The 24918-nt window shown below is 32.1% G+C and overlaps 2 protein-coding genes across 2 annotated transcripts; one reads left to right on the top strand and one right to left on the bottom strand.

Annotated features, from left to right (window-relative positions):
• Nucleotides 1-8268: 8268 nt before the first annotated feature.
• LOC133185080 (uncharacterized) lies at nucleotides 8269-19859 on the bottom strand. The gene is made up of 4 exons (XM_061320140.1): nucleotides 19626-19859; nucleotides 9347-9431; nucleotides 8669-8995; nucleotides 8269-8436 (listed from the first exon to the last, which is right to left on the bottom strand). The coding sequence occupies exons 1-4, from the start codon at nucleotides 19857-19859 to the stop codon at nucleotides 8390-8392; spliced, it is 693 nt and encodes a 230-aa protein (XP_061176124.1). The 3' UTR covers nucleotides 8269-8389.
• A 1758-nt stretch (nucleotides 19860-21617) lies between these two features.
• On the top strand, nucleotides 21618-24526 carry LOC133185079 (uncharacterized). Its single transcript, XM_061320139.1, has 5 exons — nucleotides 21618-21672; nucleotides 21825-23275; nucleotides 23602-23692; nucleotides 24130-24359; nucleotides 24456-24526. Exons 1-5 carry the CDS (start codon nucleotides 21618-21620, stop codon nucleotides 24480-24482), a joined length of 1854 nt encoding a protein of 617 aa, XP_061176123.1. The 3' UTR covers nucleotides 24483-24526.
• The last annotated feature ends 392 nt before the right edge of the window (nucleotides 24527-24918 follow it).

Below are 24918 nucleotides of genomic sequence, written 5' to 3'. Positions count from 1 at the left end.
TTAAACAACGTGCATATAAAAGAGTACATTTAGTTCGCATCATTTTAGAGGTGGACTTCCGGTGTTGGAGCCCCCTTAATTTTTAGCCAAGTGAAGAGTGAGAGAGGATATTTAACATATTTCCTTGAATATTTTTACATATACTAGGTTTTGAATTTAACATAGATCTAGTTCAAAACAGCTTGATCGTCCGAAATCTCTGCTCATATTCCACTTGCTATAATAAATTTACCTTCACTATCTTTAATTTTCAGCGTTTTTATTTATGAATGAAAGGTAAAATATATTCTACTTATTTCAGTATACGATAAGTAACATACGAGGTTCAATTTCATATCAGATTCAGGCGATCTTTGACTACACACCCTTTTCGGATCATTACTTTCAAAAATAAGTCATTAATTTAAAGGGAGTATGCATAAGGTCACAGTAAATTAATTCTTTGTTTTACGTCCCCTGGCGGGTAGGTTTTCAGGAAAATACAGTTAAATAAACAAACACAACTTTGTCAAATTCTCAACAATTTTTCTTTGTATTTTTTGAAAAATTGCAAATCCACTTAATTTTCTGACTATAGTAGTTTTTCGGAAGGTGTTTGTTTTATATTCACACTCTATATTCGGTCCATAAAATATATGAGTTTATTTCTCAGTTGCATGTTAATTTAGTGAAACATTTTCAAGAATTCCTTATCCCCCCCCCCCCAAAATGTTGTAGTATCTTTTTTTAAAATGCAAAAGAATCAAAATCAATTTCTTTGTTGTGTTAATGTCGTGCGAACGAATTAATATCTCGTGAAAACGAGATAACATCTGCGAACGAAATGACATCTCTTGCTGTCTTGCGAACGACGTCGGCAGTGCTCATATTGTATCCATATTCTTATTACTTCATTTACCTTTCAACAATGAAATATGAAGAAAAATCGAACAGTAATCAAACTCAAAAGTCCATCGAAACAATACAGATTTGGGGCAGAGAAAACACGGACCTCTAAAACATCAGAGGTGGGATCAGGTGCCATGGAGGTGTAAGCATACCCCGTTGACCGGTCACACCTGCCTTGTGCTCCTTTTCATGATCGGAACAAATCTGTAGACAATTCAATATGAAAATAATGGCTTAACAATTGGTATGAAAAACGCGAATCACCATTCGACTTATAATGATAGATTGTATTTGCTGACAAGGTCATTGTATCGACCATAGAATATGCGAAATGTTGACTTTAAACGAGACTGTTGATATTCTTGTTTTATCAACTTATTTGTCAATAGCTTGCATTTTTTCGGGTATTGTTCGTACGTAGAGCATTCTCTTGTGTATCGAATCAACTGGGAGATATAAACTTTATATGCAGGTGATAATGGTAAATTGCTACATAAATAAGGGAAGTTGACGATAAAAAAAGTCGGAGTCATACGTTTATCATGAAATATAACGAACAGTATTCAAACTCAAAAGTCCATTAAACAATGCAAATTTTGGTGCAGAGCCTCTAACACATTTGCCATGGAGGAATGAGCATCCCCTACCGACCGGTCAAACCCGCCGTGTACTCCTTGTCATGATCGGGAAATAACGGGAAAATCCATCGTCAATTCAGTGTGTAAATAATACCTAACAATTAGTATGAAAAACGTCAGTCAGCATTTGACTTAATGATTAATTGTATGTGCTTACAAGGTCATTGCATCGACCAAATAACTTACGAAATGACGACTTTAAACAAGACTGCTGATATTCTTGTTTCATCAACTTGTTTGTCAATAACTTACCTCGTTTTACAAATTGTTCATACATAGAGCATGTATGCTCTTGCGTATCGAATCAACTGAGAGATATAAACCCCGCATGCAGGTGATGAATTTATATTACTGCATAAGTAAGGCAAGTTGACGATTGAAAAGTTTTGTTGTTAGGTTACTATTAACGTTTTTTCTTGTAAAATATCCAAATATGAAACAGATGTGTCAGACTCTGTGGTATCTTTCATTTCGAGTTCAAAGAGATATTTCGAATCAACGGAAGAATGAAAACTAAAATCTAAATGATAAGTCTATATATCTAAGTGTTTAACTTAACACAACAAGAGACTTATTCTTTTCAAGTATAAGTTTTTGAATAAATTCTGCTTTATTTGAATACAAAAATAGTCTGCTAATAACGGGGCGCAATTAGTACCCATGGGAATCCCGACAGATTTTGGAAGACTTGATCTCCAGAAACTACATAGAAATTGTCAATCAGAAACTCATGCATCTTTTTAATATCAACTTCGGAGTTCTAATTGTGTGTACAATCAGACTGATTTAACAAAATAATTTTGCAAATGACCAATGACAAGGTTAATTAAATTGATAAGTTCCATTTTTATTGAAAAAAACCCAACTGTTTATGATGTCAAAAAGCCAGGACTTTAACTTATCATTGGGAATGGTTGTATAAAGTGTTGAAAAGTCGTACGTTTTGAGGTTATTGATTATGGTAAAATCTTGTGATTTCAAATTTTCTGAAAATTAGACCAGCCATCTGAGTAATTTTTATTAAAGACTTCTCAGTTTACCTGATCAATACATAGGGATCACAGCGGTTGTGACCAGTCACTAGAGGCCTCTTGTTTTCTAGAAAAACAGCCGATAAACATAATCACTGAGACTCCTGCCCATACGATGGGTCGACACAAATGCGTATCTCGCACATTGATTTATACCTGGCAAATGAGGTTCATGGACGATTGGACTGGTCATTTGATGGAAGAGGCGCTTCAAGACCAACAAAAATGACGACGAACTGAAAAGTTAGGAGCTGGACATCAAAGATGTAGACCTCCGTTAACTACTGGAGAAGTTGTAATCATGATAGGGGTTGGAAATTTATATATCAAGAACAGATGATACAAACAAACTTTTATAAAAAATTTGAAAATAACAACTTAACTCATGATTATATAGATAAAATGAATAAGTTTTACCGCATAGATTTTAATTTTTTATTATAAATTTCACAATAATGGGATTTAAAATGGCAAAAAGTTGCATAGATTTATAAAGATGGCTACAGAAAGGTGGAATTTTGAACATCAAAGAAAGTCTACAATTTCTTAATATTTTAGAAATTTTTTATCCTAATTATTTGCAACCAAATTAGATCGAAAAATATACATGTATATCAATCCAGGCTTCCAATTTTTTGTTTGTATCATCTTTCCTTAAAAGAAGAATTAATTTCGCGGTCATTCTATTACTCTAGTATGAACGAAATGAGTACTGTGGTAACTAACTAAAAATCAGTTGTAGTACTGCTCGACTTTCTGCATCAGTCGCGATCGAGTTTTAAAAAATTCTATAGTGAAGCAAATACGCAAATTGTACACATTTCTAATTTGAAAGGTTAATGAATTTATCAATATTTAAACACAATAAGAAAAAAATATTTATTAATTCTATTTTCAAACGACAAGATATAAGAACATTTCTGAACGTTAACACCTTTTTTGAAATTTTTATTTTTGAGAAACAACACATAAAAAGTATGTGGAGCAATGTTAGCAATGTTCTGTAAGCCAGTGTAAGGTATACTCTGATGTCCTTCTTGGTTAGTTTTGTTTCCGTTTCCTGAACATGCCCTTCTTCATTTTCATAAAGGATTTCATTTTTTTCGAAAACTTTTGCTTCATCTTTTTCATTTTTCCAAATCCTTTACCTGGAAAACAAATAAATATTAAAAGCATTATTAAGCGATGATCACATGTGTTGGGTTCTCTTATTAACTGCAATACTGCTTGAAAGCAAATTAAATAGATATCAATCAATAAATATACCATCCCTGAGACTTACCTCCCTTGATCTTTTTGATATATTTCTTCGGTTTCCCTTTCCTTTTCTTGTTGTCATCTTTCGGTCTTCTAGTAACTCTTCCGTTTCCGGCTCCCTTGGTTTTATCTCCAACTTCCGGTCTTCTAGTTACTATTCCATCTCCTGGTTGCCTGGTTCTTCCATCAACATCCGGTTTTGTTATTCCTCCACTTCCGGGCACTTTAGTTTTGTCATCAACTTTAGGTCTTCTGTTTATTGCCCCGTCCTTAGGGGGCCCGGTTTTGTCAACATCACCTTTGAATTACAAATTAATTTACAACCATATTAATACATATTAAAAATGTTACATGTAATCTATAGTTTAATGGATATTCCTTAGATTTATTGATGTACAAGGGTGAAAACACGATACTCCCTAGATTCGTTAAATGCAAAAATGAAATAAAGAAAAATAAGTAAAATACAAAAATAAATAAATAAATAAATAAAAAACAAACAAACAAAATAAAACAAAACAAACAAACAAACATATAAAAAGGGGGAAAAAATAGATGAACCAAGAAATCACTCAACCATGTGTTATGTTTTAATTTTTCAGGTATAAATTAGTTTTTAAAAAAACTTGAATTCTATGATACATGTAAAACATACCCTCGCGTTGGGAGAAAACTTGCGCTGTTAAAGCACCAATGAAAGCAAACAGAATCAAGCTACGCATCTGGAAATTAAATAACAGATTATTTTGCCAGTTAAGATCATGAAAACGACTATGAATGAAACATTATACATTTCTACATAGAATTTTATAATTATCAAAATAGTTTTGATTTAATTAATTTAATTGGTGTTCAAAATTTTTAAACGCTTCATTTATTAATTTTGCACTGAATTTAATTATGCAATGTTAAGAATCCATATACCTATTTTAATTTCTTAAGAAAAATAATGACTGAAACCTTTTACCTTGATTATATTTGCGGCAACCCAAGAAGAAGTCAGAAAAAGCCTCCAAGACCAGCTCAGAGGTGAAGACCAATGTGACGAAAAATGCTATTTCTCCTCGGTAAGTACCCTCTCAAATTCACTTCTGCAGACCTCGTTACATAAAAATCGTGAGGTCCTAATAATAGGGGTGGGTCATTTGATTTGTTAATACCCGTAAGGTTAAATAGTTAGGCCAATATACAAGTCACGATTCACTTCATTAAAAAACAGGACCATGGGATTTTTATGTATATTTTTGTAAAGTGGACACATTTTAAATTAAAAATGCTTAATGCATATAACATGTCTAAAGGTTTTTATATAAACACTGGTATTTAAATGCTGCAGGAGAATGAAATTAACAAGTCTGTGAACATGGTTGACATTCCCTTGGTGTATATGCAGCAAACAGAGTATATTTACCCAGGCTTCACTTTGATTTAAAAAATTGAATGCAATCGATACCTGTAGTATTGTAAGTCATTAATTTTTTTTTTTCTAAAAAATAAGAAGGAATTTTTTTTCTTTAACGTGGTTCAAAATATACATTTCATTATTCAGCATAAAAATGATACATTAAACATACAACAAACAAAAACGAACAAAAAAAATCTTTACAACCGATTGTGAACTTAGTTCATTTTTAAAAGCATTCTTCTTTGAGAAAAAACTAAAAATTCGAAAAGATTGAAAAGATGTTATCAAGGAAAAAGCACAAACAACTGCTTGGTCCATCTCATATAGAAGCTACCGTTAAAAACTGTTTACGGGAAAGTTTTTGAATTTTTATTCAGTAAGGTGATAGGTTTATTTGAACTGTATTTGTTGTGTGTTTATATCATATATTTGCAAGCGTCTAACATATCATAAAATTTGATTTGAAGAAATTTAAAAGTTGCTAAAAGTAGGAGAAAGCTTTCCTTTGGTCACGATTTCCTCTTAGAGCTTGAATTAAGAGGGCTGGGGGGTTGTGGCCATTTTCAGACTATATTGATCTCCTTTAGAAGAAGAGCTCCATATAAAGATATACAAAAATGATCAAATTTTAAAACTAAAATGTATGAAATTTTTCTTCACCAAATGATAGTTGACTTAAGATATCATATCTAAAAAAATTAAGTTATATTTGATGGTTAATTTGTTGACCCCCCAGCCTCCTTAGATATGAAGATAACGAACAGTAATCAAGTATACTTATAGTTCTAAATAAATACCATCAATGCTATATACTACATGTATATTCTACATACTTTCATTTAATGATGGAACTAGTACATTGTTGCTATTTCGACAAACTGAAATCAGAGATATTAGAAAATATATCCGAGGTTTTTTTTTCTTCTGTATGTCAGCATCTAGCACCACATGTTTTTTTTTTTCGTTCGGTTATAGATGTCACTTTGAATCTCTACATGTAGATTCATTAACATGCATAATATTAAAGGTTGTTCATAAAGTTTATTTTTTAAATACTTTTTTAAACGTGAATTATGGCTCTTAATTCGTCGCTTTTTACTAGGAAAAGAATAAAATAAATATGTTCATACAAACTAATTACGATTCATTTCCATTGAATAGGTACAAAGAAATATATGGACATAACGAATACTTAATCAGCTTTGATCGTTGTTGATCGTAATACGAGGAAAGGTTCGAAAAACTTACCTAAAACTAAGATGTTTTCTAATAAAACGTCCCTATGAAACCCTAGTTCTTGTTTGCAAATACAACATGTCGTTAGATCCATTGTTAACTGACGTCTTTCATAAAAATTTTCAGGCCATCATTCTCATGCTTCTCTGTTAACTCTATAATGACAAAGGTGTGACCGTTCGATTGGAAATGCTTTCTCCTCCATGGCATCTGATCCCGTCTCTGATGTTTTCAGAAGTCCGAGTTTCCTCTGCTCGACGGTTGTGTTTGTTAGATTGGACTTTTGAGAATGATCACTGTTCCATATCTTCACAATTCATCTTAAGATAGCTAATTGGACATGGCTGCTGGTTATTATGAACATATTATAAAATGCCGTTCTTTCCTTCCCCGTGTTATTAAAAAAACCATTTTTTCCCCAAAACATTTGACATATAACCCCTAGTTTCTTTACTAAAGTTAATGTATCACCAATTTGAAGAGCAAGCTAGTACTTCATTTTTTTTTTTAAATTTAGAAATGGTTCCCAAAGGACTATATTCTGTAGTGGCCAGTATATGCCCCCAAAATAAAACTTTGATGGAGAAATCTTTAATTATGTTCTAAACCAAGTGGATATTTGCAGACTTCAAAGCATTAAATATTTTTATCAACTATGACATCATTAGTTAGATATGACGTCAATAAAATGACGTAAATTCCAAAATGCAATGATTTTGAGAGAAAATAGTGTATTTTACGTCGGTATTTTGATTGGAAATTATCGAGCGCAGGTCTGCTCAGACTAGACATTTTGATATAATGTGTAGAATGATAATATCAATGAAATATGTGAATATGGAACCTGAGCAAGCTTGCGCTCTATAAAAACTATAGTCAAATTTGAACAAACTCTGTGCATTTTGGCCTCTATTTTAAAAATAACGGAAATCCAAATAGTTTGTGACGTCACAGAGACAAGAAAAGCCAACTAATTTTTCCAATTTCATAATATATTGTCTTCCTTTGGATTATTTTATACAATATATGCACTTTTGCTCATTTCAAGAGATTTTCAAAATTTGACTATCATGGGGGCAGGAATACGCCCTTACCGTATATAGTTTTTTCTTTTTGTACACAGCGTTCGGTACAGATATTAATTGGGCCCTAGATTCGTCTCTCATGTTTTATAGAATTTTAGCATTAACGACATTTAGTCATGTGTAATATAATTTATGATGAAATTGTAAGTACTAAGTGCTATATAATAAATTTCTCAAACCACCTGTTCCAACCAAAAACTAACTTTTGTATAGTTAAATTATGGCTAGTGAAAGAAATTTTGAATTGTAAAACAGATATTCAAATTTAATAGCCTTTTATTTTATCTTTTATAAACATATCTGACCTGTGAAACTGTCTTTGATATAAAAACACAACTTGAAAAGGTAAAAATACGAAAAGTGACAAGTTTGTAAAAACGAAATGTTAGGAATAAAGTCAATGGAAGTAGTTCCTTTAGCCTTGTCTGAAATCATCACTATAATCTTACAGATCACTGAATAATCGATGTGAGAAAATGCTTTTTTTTCTCATATTACACATTAGATAGCTGAATATTGAGTGACCAATGAACAGCTCTAATAGAAATTACAACGCAAAAATTCACTCTTTCAGAATGACGAAATGCTTTAATGCTCAAAATATTCAACGAAAATCAATAAAACCAATCAAATCATTAGATACCGGTAATAATTTTATTAAATTTGACATGATCAAATACAAATAAATTTCTTTTAAGAAAATAGTTTGTTTTTCTTTTTTTGGATATATTTTCACTACTGATTTCCAGTTTGAGTTTTTTTTTAAACAAGGATTTCACATTTTCGAAATTATTATTTTTAAATCAATTTTTGGCATTTCCCTGTAAATATGACTTCATGGAAAGGTCTTTATTCCGTTCCTCTACGTTTTCCAAAGAATGGCTGACGTGGTTTACCTGAAAATTATGTAATTCATTATACTCAAAGTCATTTTAGTGATATTTTAATTAATAATTTAGGTAAATAATAAATTCACGTGAATCCATTTAGATTAAAAAAAAATCTTCATAATTTTTTTTGTTCTGGTAAGGGTTTAACTATTTCATTGACTAGATACCTGAATGAATGGTAGAAATATATCTAAATGCTGTGCTTTTTCTTGATATTAATATAAAAATAAATAAATACCAAATTTCTTCTTGTCTCCTGATCCTTTTGCCTTATTCTTTGTTTTTTGTCCCGGCTTTTTATCTTCCTTGATTTCTGGTTTCACTTGTTCTGGAACTTTCTTATTCAATCGCATTTTCTTCCACTTGGCGATACGATTCTTCCACATTTTTCCTTTTTCAGCTTCCTCTCTGTCTGAGTCGGGTTCGGGATGATCCCCTGTAGGTGGTTTATGGGATGGATCGACGCCAGAGGGAGCTGGTGATGTTCTGTCACCTTCTGTTGGAATTCCCGTAAATTTTTCACCCGGTGCAACGGTCTTTTCTTCTATTGGAGGCTTTGCAGTTCCTAAAAGAGTATGTAAAAGCAATTAATTATTTTGCATGTAAATGGACAAATAATTATATCAAATCATAATTGATTGCTTTATGTCTAGCGTATGAGTAGAATTTTACATCTGTGGACGTTTTCACAAAACATCTTACGAAGAAAAGATTTAACAAAAATCATAATTTTCTATGGCATTAAAATATAATGTGATAATCTTTTAGAGAAAAAAATAATATCTTCATTTAACATCAAAATATAGAGTTGTAATTTTTTTTTTATCTTAGTCGTGCGAACTGCTGAAAAGGGTCACTGAATTCCAATTTAAGCTATTATTATTAATATTCATTTTTAACATGGAAACAATGGTACCATTCCTAGGTTCTGGCTGGGTAACTTGAGCAAATACTTGGCCAGCAAATATGGCTAATACTGCACAGATGATCAAACAACGCATCTAAAAAGCAAATAAAGGAAAATTAACATTACAATGATTTTGCGGTAGTTATAGCTTTGTATTTATTTTCTTATCCATTAATTGAAATAGATTTTATTTTATAGTATTTTTTGCTAAAAACTTTTGGGTTAAAAAACTAAGAACAACAAGATGTGTTTGTGAAACACTGATGCCCCATTATGGCAGCTTATAGCAAAGGTTAAACTTTCTCAAATGCAAATCAAATATGTTGTTAACCAAAGTAAGGTCTTGTCTCGAGGAATATACCTGTGAAATATGAAAGCCCTAGCAGCAACCATTGAATAGATATAGAAAAGGTTAAAGTTTTTCAAAAGTAAGTCAAACATCAAGGCCAAATGGTCAAAATTAATGGTGCCTTAAGAAAGGCCTTCTCACAAGAAATATACAGGTGAAATATGAAAACTGAAGCACCTATCATTCAAAAGTTTTTCAAAAGTAGATCAAACTCCAAGGACAATGGGCTACAATTGTTGGTATCCAAAGGAAGGTCTTGTCACAAAGATTACATACATGTATGTGAAGTATGAAAGCCCTAGCACTTTTCAAACATTATGGCCAAGGTTAAAGTTTTTCAAAAGTAGGTCAAACTCCAAGGTCAATGTCAAAGGTTCAAAGTTGTTGGTATCCAAATGAAGGTCTTTTCACAAGGATTACATATGTGAAGTATGAAAGCCCTAGCACCAATTGTTCAAAAGTTATGGCCAAGGTTAAAGTTGGATAAAATTTTGCAAAACGGGTCAAACTCCAAGGTCAAGTCAAAATGTCAAATATGGTGGTACCTAAAGAAAGGTCTTGTCACAAGGAATACACATGTGAAATATGAAAGCCTTAGCTCCAACCAATCAAAAGTTATGGCAATGTTAAAGTTTTTGCAGACAAACAGACAGACAGACAGACGGACGGACGGACGGACAGGGCAAAAACTATATACCCCCGAATCTTCGATACGGGGACATAAAAACAATATTCAAGACTAATTTTACACAGTTTTTTTTTTTTTTTTTTTTTTTTTTTTTTTTTTTTGGTAAGAACTTCATATAATAAATTTTTGAAAAAAAAAATGATTTAAAGCCAAGTTTTAAAAAAACTTTATATATGTACTTTTAAACCCCGAAGCTTTGGTGCTATAAATATTGCACAATTTCGTTGCAATTTGATGTTGCCATAATTCTATGAATTTTAGTGTTCTATGGTTTCAATTTTAAATTTTACTGCAGTCAGGAGTGCAACAAAACTATTTTATAATTATCAATGAACTTCACCTGGCTTACCAAAAAATAAATTGCAGAAAATGTTTGATACTATTTGTAGTTGAAAACATTCTGTATATCAAGAAATTACAGACATTTTTGGACATTTTACAGTCAATTCACAGAATATAGTTTTCATCACTAAACAAATATTTTTAAATATATTACATTAGCAAAATATCTTATCTTTAAAAAAAATCTTATTTTGAAGTCAAGAAAATATAAAAAACGTATCTTAAATGATAAAAAAAAATATTAAAATGATGAACTGCTTTACAAACTTTGAATGAGTTACTGTATGTTATAATTTTTAAAAATATTTTCAATGAAGGAAAAAAAATCAGATGTCAGGAGTGCAACAAAATAAGCTAAAATAGGATTACTTAGTATATTTTGTAAGAAAACTTGTATCATATTTCTTTCATATTAGAAATTTTCAAAGCAGAAATGAGACAATTAATGTAAGCTAAAATCAAAAAGCCATTTTTTCACATATACAAGATGAGAAACTCGATCAATGTTTGGATCTAATCATTTATATGCCTGGTACAAGTCTGGAGAATAAAAATCTAGAATTTCTTTTGATTTTGTTTTTCAGAAAGTCTTTAGTATGTAGTTATATTTTCTTTTCTTTTTTCAAATGTAGTTCTTCTAACAGATATTCTGAAACTATTTTATGCATTTGTCTATTTTATTGTCACTTCAGAAATTTTAACTTGAATGTATATACAGTGAGATGTTATAATTGAAAAGTATGATATGGCAAGTTAAATTTTTTTCCCAAAAAATTCAATTTGCCGGTCATTATTTTTGAATTCATCCAAAAAGGGATGCTCTTGTTGTGTTTGCAAAACTTACTAGTAATATAAGTAAAAAAGAGAAAAATACTTGCCTTCTTTAGAATCTTCTACGCAAGAAACAACAGGAACAAAGTCTGGAATCTGATTCCCCTAAGACCAGCTCAGAGGTAACCCAAGGTTAGATGTAAAAATAAAACATCTTGGAGCTCTTTATATACCCCCAGGACCACTTATTCACGAGACCGGTGTTCATCCAACGTGACTTGCAAACAAAAGGGGCGAGTCATCGCAGCTAAAATTGTCACCCATTGCAGTATTCTGATAATACATTATGTCACGATTAGAATCACAAGACTCTTTAAAATTAACTTGATCTCAGGGTAGAATTTGTCATGACTTTCAAAAATGCTAATTCAACAGAATGGGTATTTTGGTGTTTTTGAGGTACATAAAGCATTTGTCTTCATAAACTAGAAAACATATTGTGCTTATAAAAATACTCCAAAATTTTATTTTGCAGTTAAATTTTGTAATTTTTATGAACATTATCCACATATGCACATTTGTATTTCATTTAAATCACTTAGGCCGATAACATTCTATGCTTGATTTAACGTGATTTTCAAAAATCAAGTGTAGTTTTACTGTCTCTTTTGATTCAAATTGTCGTTTTTGAATTTACGTATTAAAATTTTTTATAATATTCTTTTTAGTATATCAATTTCAGATTAAGCATTAAAAAAATAAAATGCTGAAAAAATATTAAAAGATATATATGCAAATTTACTTTTTTATTGACAATACGCATAGTTGGATTGAGGAAAAAAGGGAGATCGAATGCCTGTATGATGTTAATTTTTAAAATGTTAAATCTTCCTCAGATTTACGGAAATATGATTACATCATTTTATTTTTTGAAATTGCATAGAAATATCAATACTTTAAAGAGAGATGAAATGGTTTAGAGATTTTTTATGGATTGATAAACTTTTTTCAATAAGTATGAAAGCTCCTGTGCTTTAATAATGATTTATATCTATTTTAAATATGTTAGATGAGTCAGGGTAAATGTAAGACATAGTGTATTTTTCGAATAAATGGAATAGAAAGAATATCTTTTACAAATATTATATGCATTAAAAACTGTTAAAGCATATATACAATAATTTGCCTGTTCATTCACATCGGCAAAGTATGTGGGAGTAAAAGAGAATGTAAATTTCTTGTATTCAAAACAATATTGTAAAATCCACAGTTTGATATAATTAGCAATTATTATTACTCAATTTTTATTATGAAATTTCAAAATCCTTTGAATGAAAATACATGTAAATGGAAAAAGGGTCTTTAATATACCATTGTATTGTTATTAGAAAAAATATTTATACATTTATGAATAAAATAATAAATGTGTGTAAGAAGAAAATATAAGAAGTTGCCATAAATGAATTATTTTACATGGTATTTTGAGCTACTTTTCTTTGAGTAAATTGGAAAAAAGGATGTACATTTATGTATTTCCTTATTGTTTGTGAATTTTTAATTAAGTTGAAGATGACACAAAACATCTCCTGTATGATTGTTAAATTATTAATGGGAGAAAGCACTAAAGGAAAGTAAACATGTACCACAGAGCGTGCTCTAGCGTTAACTGAAAGAACTTTCAGTGAAAATTCACTGAAAAAACATTCCTTTTATATAATTTGATGGCCTTAATTTAGCTTCACTATGCACAAGACGAAATGTAGATTACAAAACGGGACAATGTCGGATAAAAATCTCCAGCGTATGCTGAAATGCATGCTCTATATTCAAAACACTGTTCTTAAAAAGACTAGTCAGATTAGACTGACATGTACAGTATATCATGATCAGAGTGATTTTCTATAAAAGCTATTGATATTGATCGCATACTTTATGTAAATTGTTAATTACTGATAAATAAATGTACACTTTGATATTATATGAGGTGTGATGTACTGTAGATCACCGAATTTTTGCGACACTTTATGAGATAGGTATTTAGTATTTATCAGTGAGGCAATATTTTCATGAATTCTGGTTAATGTTGTATACATGTATAATATATGCTAATGAAAATATACGCGAGAATGAACTTTTCGCGAATTTATGCAAAAATGAAGTTTAACTAAAAAGTGATTTACAAAACTATTTTGTGATTTTTGATAAGATAATTAAAAATGACTGTATTTTAGTACGGCAACAATTAAGGCATTTTAAGAGATGGATTTAATTTTTGAGAATTCATGAGGACATGTTTCACACTCAGTCTGGTTTTTACACCTTCAATAAAACTTCAGGGATCAACTCTGTGGCTACTGAGCTACTCGCTTTCACAGGGGATCTGATTGGAACAAATCAAAAGTCCGTAATTAAAATTTAAAGATGAAGTTTATTCGTAGGAAACAGGACAAGAAAATAATATAACAAGATACGTAAAATATATATTCACCACTCCGGAATTCTCCGATTTCAAAACATTGTTAATATTCTCAAAGTAATTCAAAAATAAATCAATCGAAAGAAAGAAACTAACTCTTACCTAATCTAACATCTTGTTTATGTGATTGATCCAAATAAAAACCAAACACAAAAATATTTACTAAATTGAGTTTTAGTTTTGAATTTCTTAAATCGCAAAACTTTAATGTAACACATGAACTACGACGCTTCACGCCAGCATATTTCATGAAGCGCGTTAGCGCTTCATGATAAATATGCAGGCGTGTACATAAAGCGTTGTAGTTCATGTACCTCATGAATTCTCAAAAATTAAATTCATATATATTCTTATATTTCTGATGACTCACCACGTATTTTTGTCATTCAACGATCATTTTTGAAAAAAAAGTTTCCACTATTTTTTGACTTCAGTCACATTACAATGGAAATATTCTTACTAATCCCAAGGTAGTTCTTGAGAACATAAACTTTTTTCTAATTTGCAAAGAATATTAAAGAAAAAATTTGGAAATGTAAATGTAAAATGAACAACGAAAATTGTTAAATTCATAAAAATTACATTATTCTTTAACTCTATCTGCTATCTTTAACACGTAGAAAAATTTTTCTTCATTAGTTCAAGCATTCCTATGAAAATAGTCTTATGCAAATGGATTGCTGGGTTTCTCATCTTAAGTTTTCTTTATTGTTTTATTGTATCGCCTGCAAGATATACTTTTTCTTGTGGTCAGACACTAAATAAAATATTTTTTATTATCATTTGTCAGTATATCATATACAAATCAATGTGTCATTACGGCAAACTTCAAAACAACTATTAAAATAGAGAAATAATATGTATTTTCACAGGTATCATCTTTTATGTGGGTTGCCTTTATATGCAAGGAAGTTTTTTAGCCTCTTCTTATTCTTTTAATTCGACCAGTTTTCCTCGCTTAAGAATCCAAAGTCCCTCCACATTGAAAATCACAAAGGTATTTCAGAAAGGTCTTATAAAGGATAAAAGGCACCAGCATGTATTCATGTAGATATCAGGGAAGAAAATTCATGTCATATAACAGATACTTGAAAACTAGTATTTATAGAGAGTTTCAAAAAATGAAATTTAAAATTCTGGAACCGTACTTGTGTGTGTGCACCAACAGTACACCTAAAGTTTTATTAGAGAAATACCGACATCTTACGAACGAACGTAACCAAAAAAGGGGATCGTTCATTGTACTCACATTTGCATTATTAAACTCTTCAATGTTATTGCGATTTCAAAAGATAAAATTCCCGCAGGTTACCTCAAAACTACTTCTTGTCGTAGTCGCTATCGTGACGCTACAATAAATTTCAATGGACATTTAAACGAGCAAAGGGGTTCCGATAAGGGAAATACACATGTAAAAGGAAAACGAAAAATGTCTCATTTTGAAGCATGAAGTCAAAGATTCTGTCTTACGAAAAAGAGGGCGAGGGAGAGTTAAAAAAAAATAAACATAAAACACTGTCCTTTTTGTTCATGATACTGGCTAAACTTTGTACATGTAAATCATATACGGTGCCAATTTTAATGCACCAGAGGCGCATTTAAAGTTACATAGTGTCAATATCATGTGTTTCTTTTAAGTTTTCTTTTTCGTGTTGGGGCAAACTAAAATTATTTTTACTTGTATTTTTCTCCACAAAAGTAGATTTTTTTAGGTTCTGAAACCTGTAATTTTCTGAGACGTAATACTTTCAAGAATTGAATTAAATTTGCATGTGTCGTGCAAAAATCTTACTTCTGTAAATTTCCCCGTTTGTCCGTCACAGTGTCTCTTTAAACAAATTATGTCTCTGAAGTAGATTCCTTATTTAACGCGAGTGCTCAATATCGCGAAATGGCCGAAGGGCATCAAATCGCGAGAACAATAATTCGCGAATGGGTGATGTATCTAGAGATTTTACATACAGTAAAGCACCATAAAAATAAAAGCGATTAATTTTATTTCGCGAGTGGTGCTTCTCGCGTAATTACGCGATAATTTATTCCTCGCGTATATTTAGGAATCTACAGTAATGCTCATGCCGAATCGTTGGAAATCCGAAATATTTAATGAAAAAAAAAATCAAGAGCTGAAAAGGGGGGATGGGGGGGGGGCAAAGACTGGAGCAAAATTACCTCTAAGGATCGTATGTATCTAAGAAGAAGCCTTATCAACCGAAAAATTACGAACGGGCTTTTTTCCCACGGATTCATGGTATCGCTATAATACATGTACATGTATATTGAAGCCGGGTTTAATTTTATTTTGATAGTTTTCTTAGCCATTACAAGGAATTATCACCTCTGACAATATCTGCGTAGAAAATTAATCAATAGCTATTCCTGACGTGATATATATGAGAATGATTTTGCAACTGAAACTCATGCACATTTCATTCAAAATATTCAGTTTTTTACAAATTAAAATGCAATGCAAATCAGCTGAACAGAAATTAGCCTTAGTAACCCCTGTCCACATGAATGCTGCTTCGGTAATTTCCAGACACGTGGTATAAGCCAAATTAGGTTAGACCATCTTTAAAAAATCTTTAAAAAATTCTTTCTTTGCCCTCACCGACTGGGTAAAAATGACCCGACTCAAAACTTGTTTAACCTTAGGAAACGATAATTTTTTCTCCCGAATTTTCTTTCTCCATCAATAAGAATGTTGAAATTTTCTGGAAAAAAAATTATTACCTATCTACCGACCCAATATTTATATGATAATGTATGAAGAAAATTTTGTTCCAAAAAAGTTGGACCCCCCCCCCCCAATGAAAGAAGGATTTTCAACTTTAAACCCCCACCCCCTTTTTTTGTTTTTGTTTTTGCTTGTCAGAATTTTTCTTGTTGGCTCCCCCAACCCCTCCCACTTTTAAAAACGAAAATTATATGTTTCTAATTCGACTAATGAATAATAAATAAATCTGCAGCAATATTACTTTTACCAGAAAGAATTCATGACTGTTTTAAAAAATGAAAAAAAAAATCAGTAGAAACTACTTCTACACATCATGCAGTGAAAACTCGTCAGTTTTTTTTATTTGCCTGTGTGTGCAGGTACATTTGAAGCATGCCTTGACAACTCAGTGAATCAGCACCATACACTTGATGTTCTCAATTATTCATATTTTGAGAACTACAGTATCTTTTTATCAGTATACTTGAATCAATCTATGACGCAAGTTATAATTTCGACTATAGCTTTTTTTTCTCTGTACATTAGAGCTTCGGTCGAAATTACTCTGAGTGCGGGGTCAAAGTTACCCTTCACGTATACAGTGTATCTTGTAATTTTATATTCTGACGAATAATGCATGCTTAACAAACAATGACATAATGGTACATAGCTTGAGTACAAAGAAAATTTAATGAATATACAGCACCCACAGACATGTAGCATCAGAGGGGTCTGCCCCACCTTGTGCACACGTTACTTTTCACTGTTCGAAATGTTCATTGAAAGGCTTGTTGCCCCCCCCCCCCCCTTTGTTGCAGTACAGTCAAATAAGGCTAATGTAGTAAAGTATGAAAAAAATTGGTAGCGAAAGAAGAATTTTTTTTCGCTTGTCAGGTTTTTTCAGGTAAGTTGAATTTTTTTCTCTGGCTGTCCCCCCTCCCCATTTAAAAAAACGATGCTACGTCTCTGACCCTACCCAAATGCATAATTTGCAGCTTTTATCATCCACATGTCTATACAGATATAACATATATCATGAAAGGCAGCCGAAAGATAAATTAAGTGAAGATTGCAACATAAAACATCATCCAAGAAGACACTGTCTATCATATGAATGCTCTTTTATTTCTTTGAAGTGATATTTCACATTTAAAGAAAAACCTACTCTTCTTTCTTTATGAAGTTACTTTTTCTTTTACTAGATACGGTATGGAAAAAAAATTATTGCATATACATACATTGCCCCATTCCACTTTTATAAGGATTGTAGTATATGGATCGTAGTATTCCATGTATTTACTTAAATGTATTGAAAATGGACATTTGATTCGATTAGTTGAGCTTCGACCCCCTCTCCCTCCCCAAGTACACAAACATCTACGCGCGAGCACTTTAAAAATATAACGTTTTCCGGAGAAGTGCCAACTATTTTCTGATTTTTAATGGTTGATTTCTGAAACGTTAGAAAACAATGTTACACTGTATAATTCATTACAACAATTATTGTCCATTGTGCTCTCTCTCTCTCTCTCTCTCTTACAAACACATAAATGTACACTTTTAAATACAAGACACTATATAAGCGCATCACCTAGTAACTTGTTGCCTTTGCATGGATTTATACAGGGTATGAGTTTAGATTTCATCCATGCTATAAAACGTTACTTTCCCCAAATGAACACAGCGCACACTAATATATATATGTATACGTATAACCACTGATGCATGACAAATGTGTTTCCTAACCCGTCATAGGTATTTTGGCGTATTTTCTTCTGTTTGTCCGCTTTTAATTACATTGTAAGTGATTACTGAAAATTAGACAGAAGAAATTATCATTTACAAAGTGATTGAAATACTGTCCGTTCTATTATACACATATACTTAATTTTTCCGATTTATTAATTTTAAACTAGGTGCAATAACTGGTCCCGGGAAAACTACCGAGATACGGGAAGTTAGGGCGAGTTACGTTCGTTCGTAAGATGTCGGTATTTCTCTATTGTCACACTGCGTAATCAGTACGATACTGGCCTTTGTAGGAAAGTGTATTTATTTCATTTTCATATACTTACTCGCCGTGTTCTCTTTCCTTTGACAATAGCTTGTTTCCTGGGCGCAGCTGTCTAATTTTAAACTATCTGTTAATTACAATAGTTAATCTATTCTAAGCAAATCGTAATAAGTCAAGATTTTCTGCCGCTTTACCGGCATTGAAGCACACATATTAATTGACCTTCAATCATTATACACTTTTATAGATAAATTAGGAATGTTCATTCTTTACAGGTGATTTATAAACTTTGTTTTATCCCATTTGTAAAATTTCTAGACTATATATACTAATCAACTGAGATGATTATGGTTTATATCTTCATAAGAAAACCACTTAAACTAAATGAAGCAAGCACATGGCAGATTTTTTTTTTCTTCATAATTTGTGAAAAATTTCATTTTTCTACGTTTTTGGCAGGGAAGTTTTTAATACTTTGATTTTAAATACTTTGATTTGACCGATTAAACCGAGGTCCTGTGTCGGGAAGTTTTTAATACTTTGATTTTGACCTTACTCGAATCAACTGGGAGACATAAACACTACATGCAAGTAAAATTGGACTATTACTGCATATATAAAAGAAGTTGATGGAAAAGTTTGTTATTACTTTTGTCATATACGAGGGTTGATCCAAAAGTTCGTGTATTTCTTTCTAAAATTTTAACCTGATGAGGTTAAAGCAAACAATAGATATATTTATACAATAGAGCTATTATACAACAATACTGAAAAAATTCACCAAGTTCCAATCACCATTAAGGTCACAGGAGCCTTCTTAACATGGACAGTTGTAAAATCCGAGGGAGACTTCGACGAAACGTCATTAGGTATGTCACGTCACGTTGTAGGAGCATCTCACCCTTACGTTCAAATCGACTTAGAAATCTTACAGAATGCTGCATTCTTTTCTCCATTTCTGCTCTTGAGAAAAGCCTGGGTACCCATCTCGCTACCACTTTCTTTTTATTACGATCATTTTCCAAAATACGCTCCATCGTTCCATACGATGTTCCTATTTCAGTAGCAATGTCAACCACAGTACGTCGGCGGTCCACGTCCACTAACGCTCTCAATTTGTCTACGAGGAAAAAAACGACCTTCCAAAAGGCGGCCACACCTTTCATCCTCCTCCACGGAAGTTCTATTTTCCTTAAATTTCTCACGCCACTGGAAAGCCAGCGGCTTACTGCACTTTCGTCCTACCTGTATCAGTAGTATATGCGTTTAAGTCGGAGTGTTCCTGAGATTTTCACACAACTTATTACTTGACCAAATTTCGACGTTGTCTAGCATGTTTTTTTCCTCACACTGAGTATTAAGTATTGAAATGATAATGAACGAATAGATGTCTCCCCCGCATTTTCAAACATCCGTTTCTATGGCAACTGCCAAGGTGTTACCATCATGAATATTTAAAATATTTTTTTATTGAAATAAAATTCAACAAGTGTATATATCTCCATCTGCAATTTTCAATCACTTCCACCAATAAATAAATAAAATATTAAGAAATTCCACGAACTTTTGGATCAACCCTCCTAGTATGAAATATGAAGAAAACGAACAGAAATCATGCTCACAAGTCAAATGAAACATACGAATTGAGAACACGGATCTCTGAAAATATTAGAGCCGCGGTAAGGTTCAATGAAGGAGTAAGCATCTGCTATAGACAGGTCACATTCGCCTTGTGTCTTTTGTTATGATAAGGTAAACAGAGAAATCCGTGGTCAATTCAGTATATAATATGAAAATAATGGCCTAAATATTCAACCAAAGAATAGATTCTATTTGCAAACAAGGTCATTGTATCGATCAAAGAATTTGGGAAATAATTGACTTTAATAGAATCGTTGATACCCTTGAATCATTAAGTTGTTTTTCAGTATAAGTTTTAGAAATTCTGAGTACGATCATTTATTTAAACCGAAGCAGGCTACTGACAAAGAAGTCAGTATTTTGCAAACTTTTTGGTGGATATAACTTAGGTCGTATTTTGACTTACATGTTTCATACCAATTGACAGAGCATTGTTTCAGGTCAATTTTGACCACGAATTACTCTGTTTACCTAATCAATATTGAGGGCTCATGGTTGGTGTGACCGGCCAATAGGGAATGCTTACTCCTCATAGGCACATGATCCTACCTCTGATGATTCCAGGGGACTGTGTCTTTGCCCTGCTCATATTCTTTAGTGGGTTTATGAGATTGATCACTGTTCGTTTTCTTCACATTTTACATTTGATATCAATCTCAGGATGCTTGAGTGTAGAATCAGAATGGTATTTAACAAAGTAAGTTTGAGATGACAATGATATAGGAAAGGGAATGCCTTGATATATTTTATACTCTGATTATTAACAACTGTTTTCTTTTCTGTTCCTTTTTTCTTGCTTAGTGAAAATATGACTGGAATCTTTAAAGTTTGAAAATGTATATTTAACTTTTCTATATTATCCACTGAGTGACATCAAAACATCTAGCTCTTAGCTTTTCAAAGATCACAACTTGTCTCAATTCATTAAACGATTATCGACTAGAGTAAAACAATAAAGGATTTTTGTAATTTAAAGTTAAAAAGAAATTAAATGTGCATATAAATAATAAATTGATATTATTAAGCATTTTATTTGCTTGATATTTCTGCTCTTTATGCAAGGCAAGTATGAATATGTGTCCACCGTGTTATTTACGCTATGAACTTACAAGAAATAGGATTACGCTTAAATGTATTTATCCAATACAAGTATTGTTTGAGGTCAACACTTTCTTTACTAGAGGGAGAAAAATAGAGATCGATTTGCATAGCACCTTGCATTTTTGCTTTTCAATTAGGATTAATAAATGTCATGAATTGAATTATTATCTGCAGAAGAAAGCATGACAGCAGTATCCGTTGTTGAACTAAAACTCTATTTACTTCTTTATGTTTTGGGTAAGTTTTCAATGAAAATATTTTTTTAGAAACAAAGGAAGAAAACTAAGTGTTAGTTGTAAAAGCCACCTTTATGATTTTTAAAGTGAATGTTTTTAATGATTTGATGTGAAATATATAAAAATAATTCTATGAATAACTTCTTTTCCTAGCTTGCACCGCGTATGGTTTAAGATGGCGCAATGATGAAGACAATGGTTATCCAAATGATCCACATATCGACAGTGAATCAGAAACAACAGAGGAAAGTCGAAACGGAGGACAACAGCAACAAATTGAAAACTATGCAACAAAACCAACTGAATTATACTCGACGGTAACAAAAGTAACAAGACCTATTGACCCTAATGTTACCCCAGAACCAATACCTATGAACGATTCAACTCCTGGGGAACCCATGCCTCAGGTTAATGATATTATGGATAAATTAAATGCTCGAAAAATAATGAATATTAAAGATGGTGTTGAAATGACAAATGGCAAAAGGCTGCCACAACAATATAATCTGGGTAAACATTCTGGATATCGTTGGGTTCTGTACCGTGAACCATTAGCTAAGCGTTTGCAGAGACTGAAACAAATGAGTGCGAAGGGAATCTCTAATCCTTATCCCTTTGTGAAATTTACTCCCACAATATCTCAAACGTCTTTGAGTAAATTGATAAAGAACTTGCCTTCTAAAGGAAGGGTGTATGGTACATTCCCTAACCCGTCTCAGCAGGTCCGTCCTCAGAGTCTGCTTCTCTCCGGTTCCTTAAAAGGGTATCCAATATTTATATCGATAAGCCCGACATTTAAGGCACGCGATATAAAATCCGCAGCAGTAGTTGGATATGGATTAAGATCCCTATTTCAACATAGAGTCTTTCCACAGCTAGGGTCACATTATAACAACTCAACGAGTGCTTCTACCTCGCATCATATAGTAAAACGTTCGTATAGAAACACATATCGTGGTCGGCGAGGTCGATATTACATTCGACGGAAGAATCGTTCAGTTTATCGCCGAGTACGGAGACGCCACTATCGCAGACCGTTTCGACGATATCGAAGACCTAAGTATCGCAAGAGACCAATTTATCGTAAGAAAGGTAAACGTTATCGATTAAAAATTTATGTAAACAGGCGACATTTTGAAAGGGGGTACTCTAAGAAACAAAAGTACAAGAAATCAAAAAAATCCTATCGGGTTCGAAGTTCTGGGACGAACATTCTTTATCACACAGGCAACTATAAAGGTGGTTATAGTCAGGCGTATTGGGCATATTTACAAAAATACTATCCAAAAATTTATTTGCATTACCTCGACGGGTCTTATTCCAAAAAGAACTACCAAAATTATTACAAAACTTATCTAACGTCTTACTTGCCATCACACGTGAAAGGATACAACAAGAAAGGATATCACCTTGGATCTTACAAGGCGGGAATAGATATCAGCGGATTAAAAACGCCTCCACCGCCCCCAAAACAACCAAAAACCTTTAGACTGAACACAGAAGAGCCACACCTTGAAAATAATAGCTGCCCATATGCTTGGTTAAAGTATGCCGGAAGTTGTTATTATTTCAGCCGAGACGAACTTAGCTGGTATAAAGCTACGGTGAGTATTACATGCACATGTATGCTATTTTGGGTGTGTTTTATGCATTTGACGTATATGTGAGAATGGTTAATTTTAATACTACACAACACTAATACAGTGATTTGAAGTAATCTCCCCACCAAGGCATAAGTATATCAATCTCTCCGTTTTGAATTCCTGTTTAAAACGTACATTTTCTATAACTATCCCCGCATAATTTGCATTCTATGAGTTCGAATTAGTGATAACAAGTGCTACATTTTAGGAATGAAAAAATTACCAGAAGGATGGTCCGAAGGTCAGTAGGAAAAGCATTGTTTCTTGAAATTGTATCTGTGTTTTAGATGACATGTGTGTCGATGGGCGGCTACTTGGCAGTCGTAAACAGTGCACATGAAAACACCTACCTCAGAAACTTTCTCATAGCCAATGAAAGTAAGTTATGTCATGTATATAATTTCAGTATTATACAGTAACAAAACATGAGTACAACGAGCATCACATCTCGTGAAAAGATAAGGTTTAGTTAATATGTTACATACATTTTCTACGATATCTTAAAAGTACCTTAAAGAAGGTAATACCAAATTATTTAAAGACGGTTGAAATTTCCTCACAATTTGTCACCGATTTCTTTTTAAATTTTATTTTATTATTCTTTAGTTCTAAGTGGAAAAAACATTAGTTCGTTCTGAGCATGAATGCTATAAGACATATTTAATTAACTGTATTGATTTTTATCTACTTTTCAGCAAAGTAAATTTCTGAATTCTTTTACTTTGATCAGACAAGGGGTAGAGGATAGTTTTTCCAAAACTGACCATATATCACCTCTTAATAATAAACAAAACATTTACGACTTTTATTTTCAGTCGATCAGGGAGCTTGGATAGGACTTAACCAAATATCTGATACTGAAAAGCATAGCTGGAGATGGGGATTCAGCACCAAGCTCTGTCATAAGTTTGACTGGTTTGGAGATGAGCCGGAATTTCACAAGCACAAAGACTATAACTGCGGGATAATGTGGCACACTTATAGATATCACTGGCACTTAGAGAGCTGTATCAAGGAACATTACTACATATGTGAATTGAAGGCGGTATGTAAATACTTCAGTACTAAAGATGGTGAATTTTATATCAGAATTTGATGGTTTTCCAAATAATGTTTAGTTATTTTTTTTTTCTTATTACAGGGAAAGCCATGTAAATGCCGATATTAGAAACATTTTTGAGGTATTAAATATTGATTAAGCAACATCGTTCATTGTCATTAAGATACATATATACATACATATATAATATGAAAATTTAATGAACACAATCTTTAAAGCATTAGAAACTTTTTCATATAAATTAATTTAATTACATACTTCTATATACATCTACTTATTGAAAATAATATGATATAGCATACATAGCCTTCTGAGTGAACTTGCTCTTATGGGTCAAAATATGAAATATGCACTTATAAAACATATATCTCGATTAAATACACCTTTTGTACACGTTTAATAAAATTTCATAAACGCTTAAAAACAATGTTTCAGAATGCTTTCATATAGAATTAAATATAACATACTGATGAGCATATAATGAACATAAAAACGAGTTCTTACATAAATATGATTCCTGATAATCATAATCATGTCGTTACAA

Source organism: Saccostrea echinata, unplaced genomic scaffold (assembly GCF_033153115.1).
Source record: "Saccostrea echinata isolate AGI-Se365-2 ecotype Australia unplaced genomic scaffold, CSIRO_AGI_Sech_v1 ptg000012l, whole genome shotgun sequence".
Lineage (NCBI taxonomy): Eukaryota > Metazoa > Mollusca > Bivalvia > Ostreida > Ostreidae > Saccostrea > Saccostrea echinata.
Note: the sequence above shows the minus strand (reverse complement) of the source record. Positions and strands in the feature narration are given on the sequence as shown.

Coding starts and splice junctions, on each gene's coding strand:
- LOC133185080 (XM_061320140.1), bottom strand. CDS start 19,859: ATGAAAGGTGTGGCCGCCTTTTGGAAGGTCGTTTTTTTCCTCGTAGAC. Junction 9,432..19,625: donor AGAAAAGAATGCAGCATTCT/GTAAGATTTCTA, acceptor TTTGCTTTTTAG/ATGCGTTGTTTGATCATCTG. Junction 8,437..8,668: donor AGGAGACAAGAAGAAATTTG/GTATTTATTTAT, acceptor CATAATTTTCAG/GTAAACCACGTCAGCCATTC.
- LOC133185079 (XM_061320139.1), top strand. CDS start 21,618: ATGACAGCAGTATCCGTTGTTGAACTAAAACTCTATTTACTTCTTTAT. Junction 21,673..21,824: donor TTTACTTCTTTATGTTTTGG/GTAAGTTTTCAA, acceptor TTCTTTTCCTAG/CTTGCACCGCGTATGGTTTA. Junction 24,360..24,455: donor ACATATGTGAATTGAAGGCG/GTATGTAAATAC, acceptor TTCTTATTACAG/GGAAAGCCATGTAAATGCCG.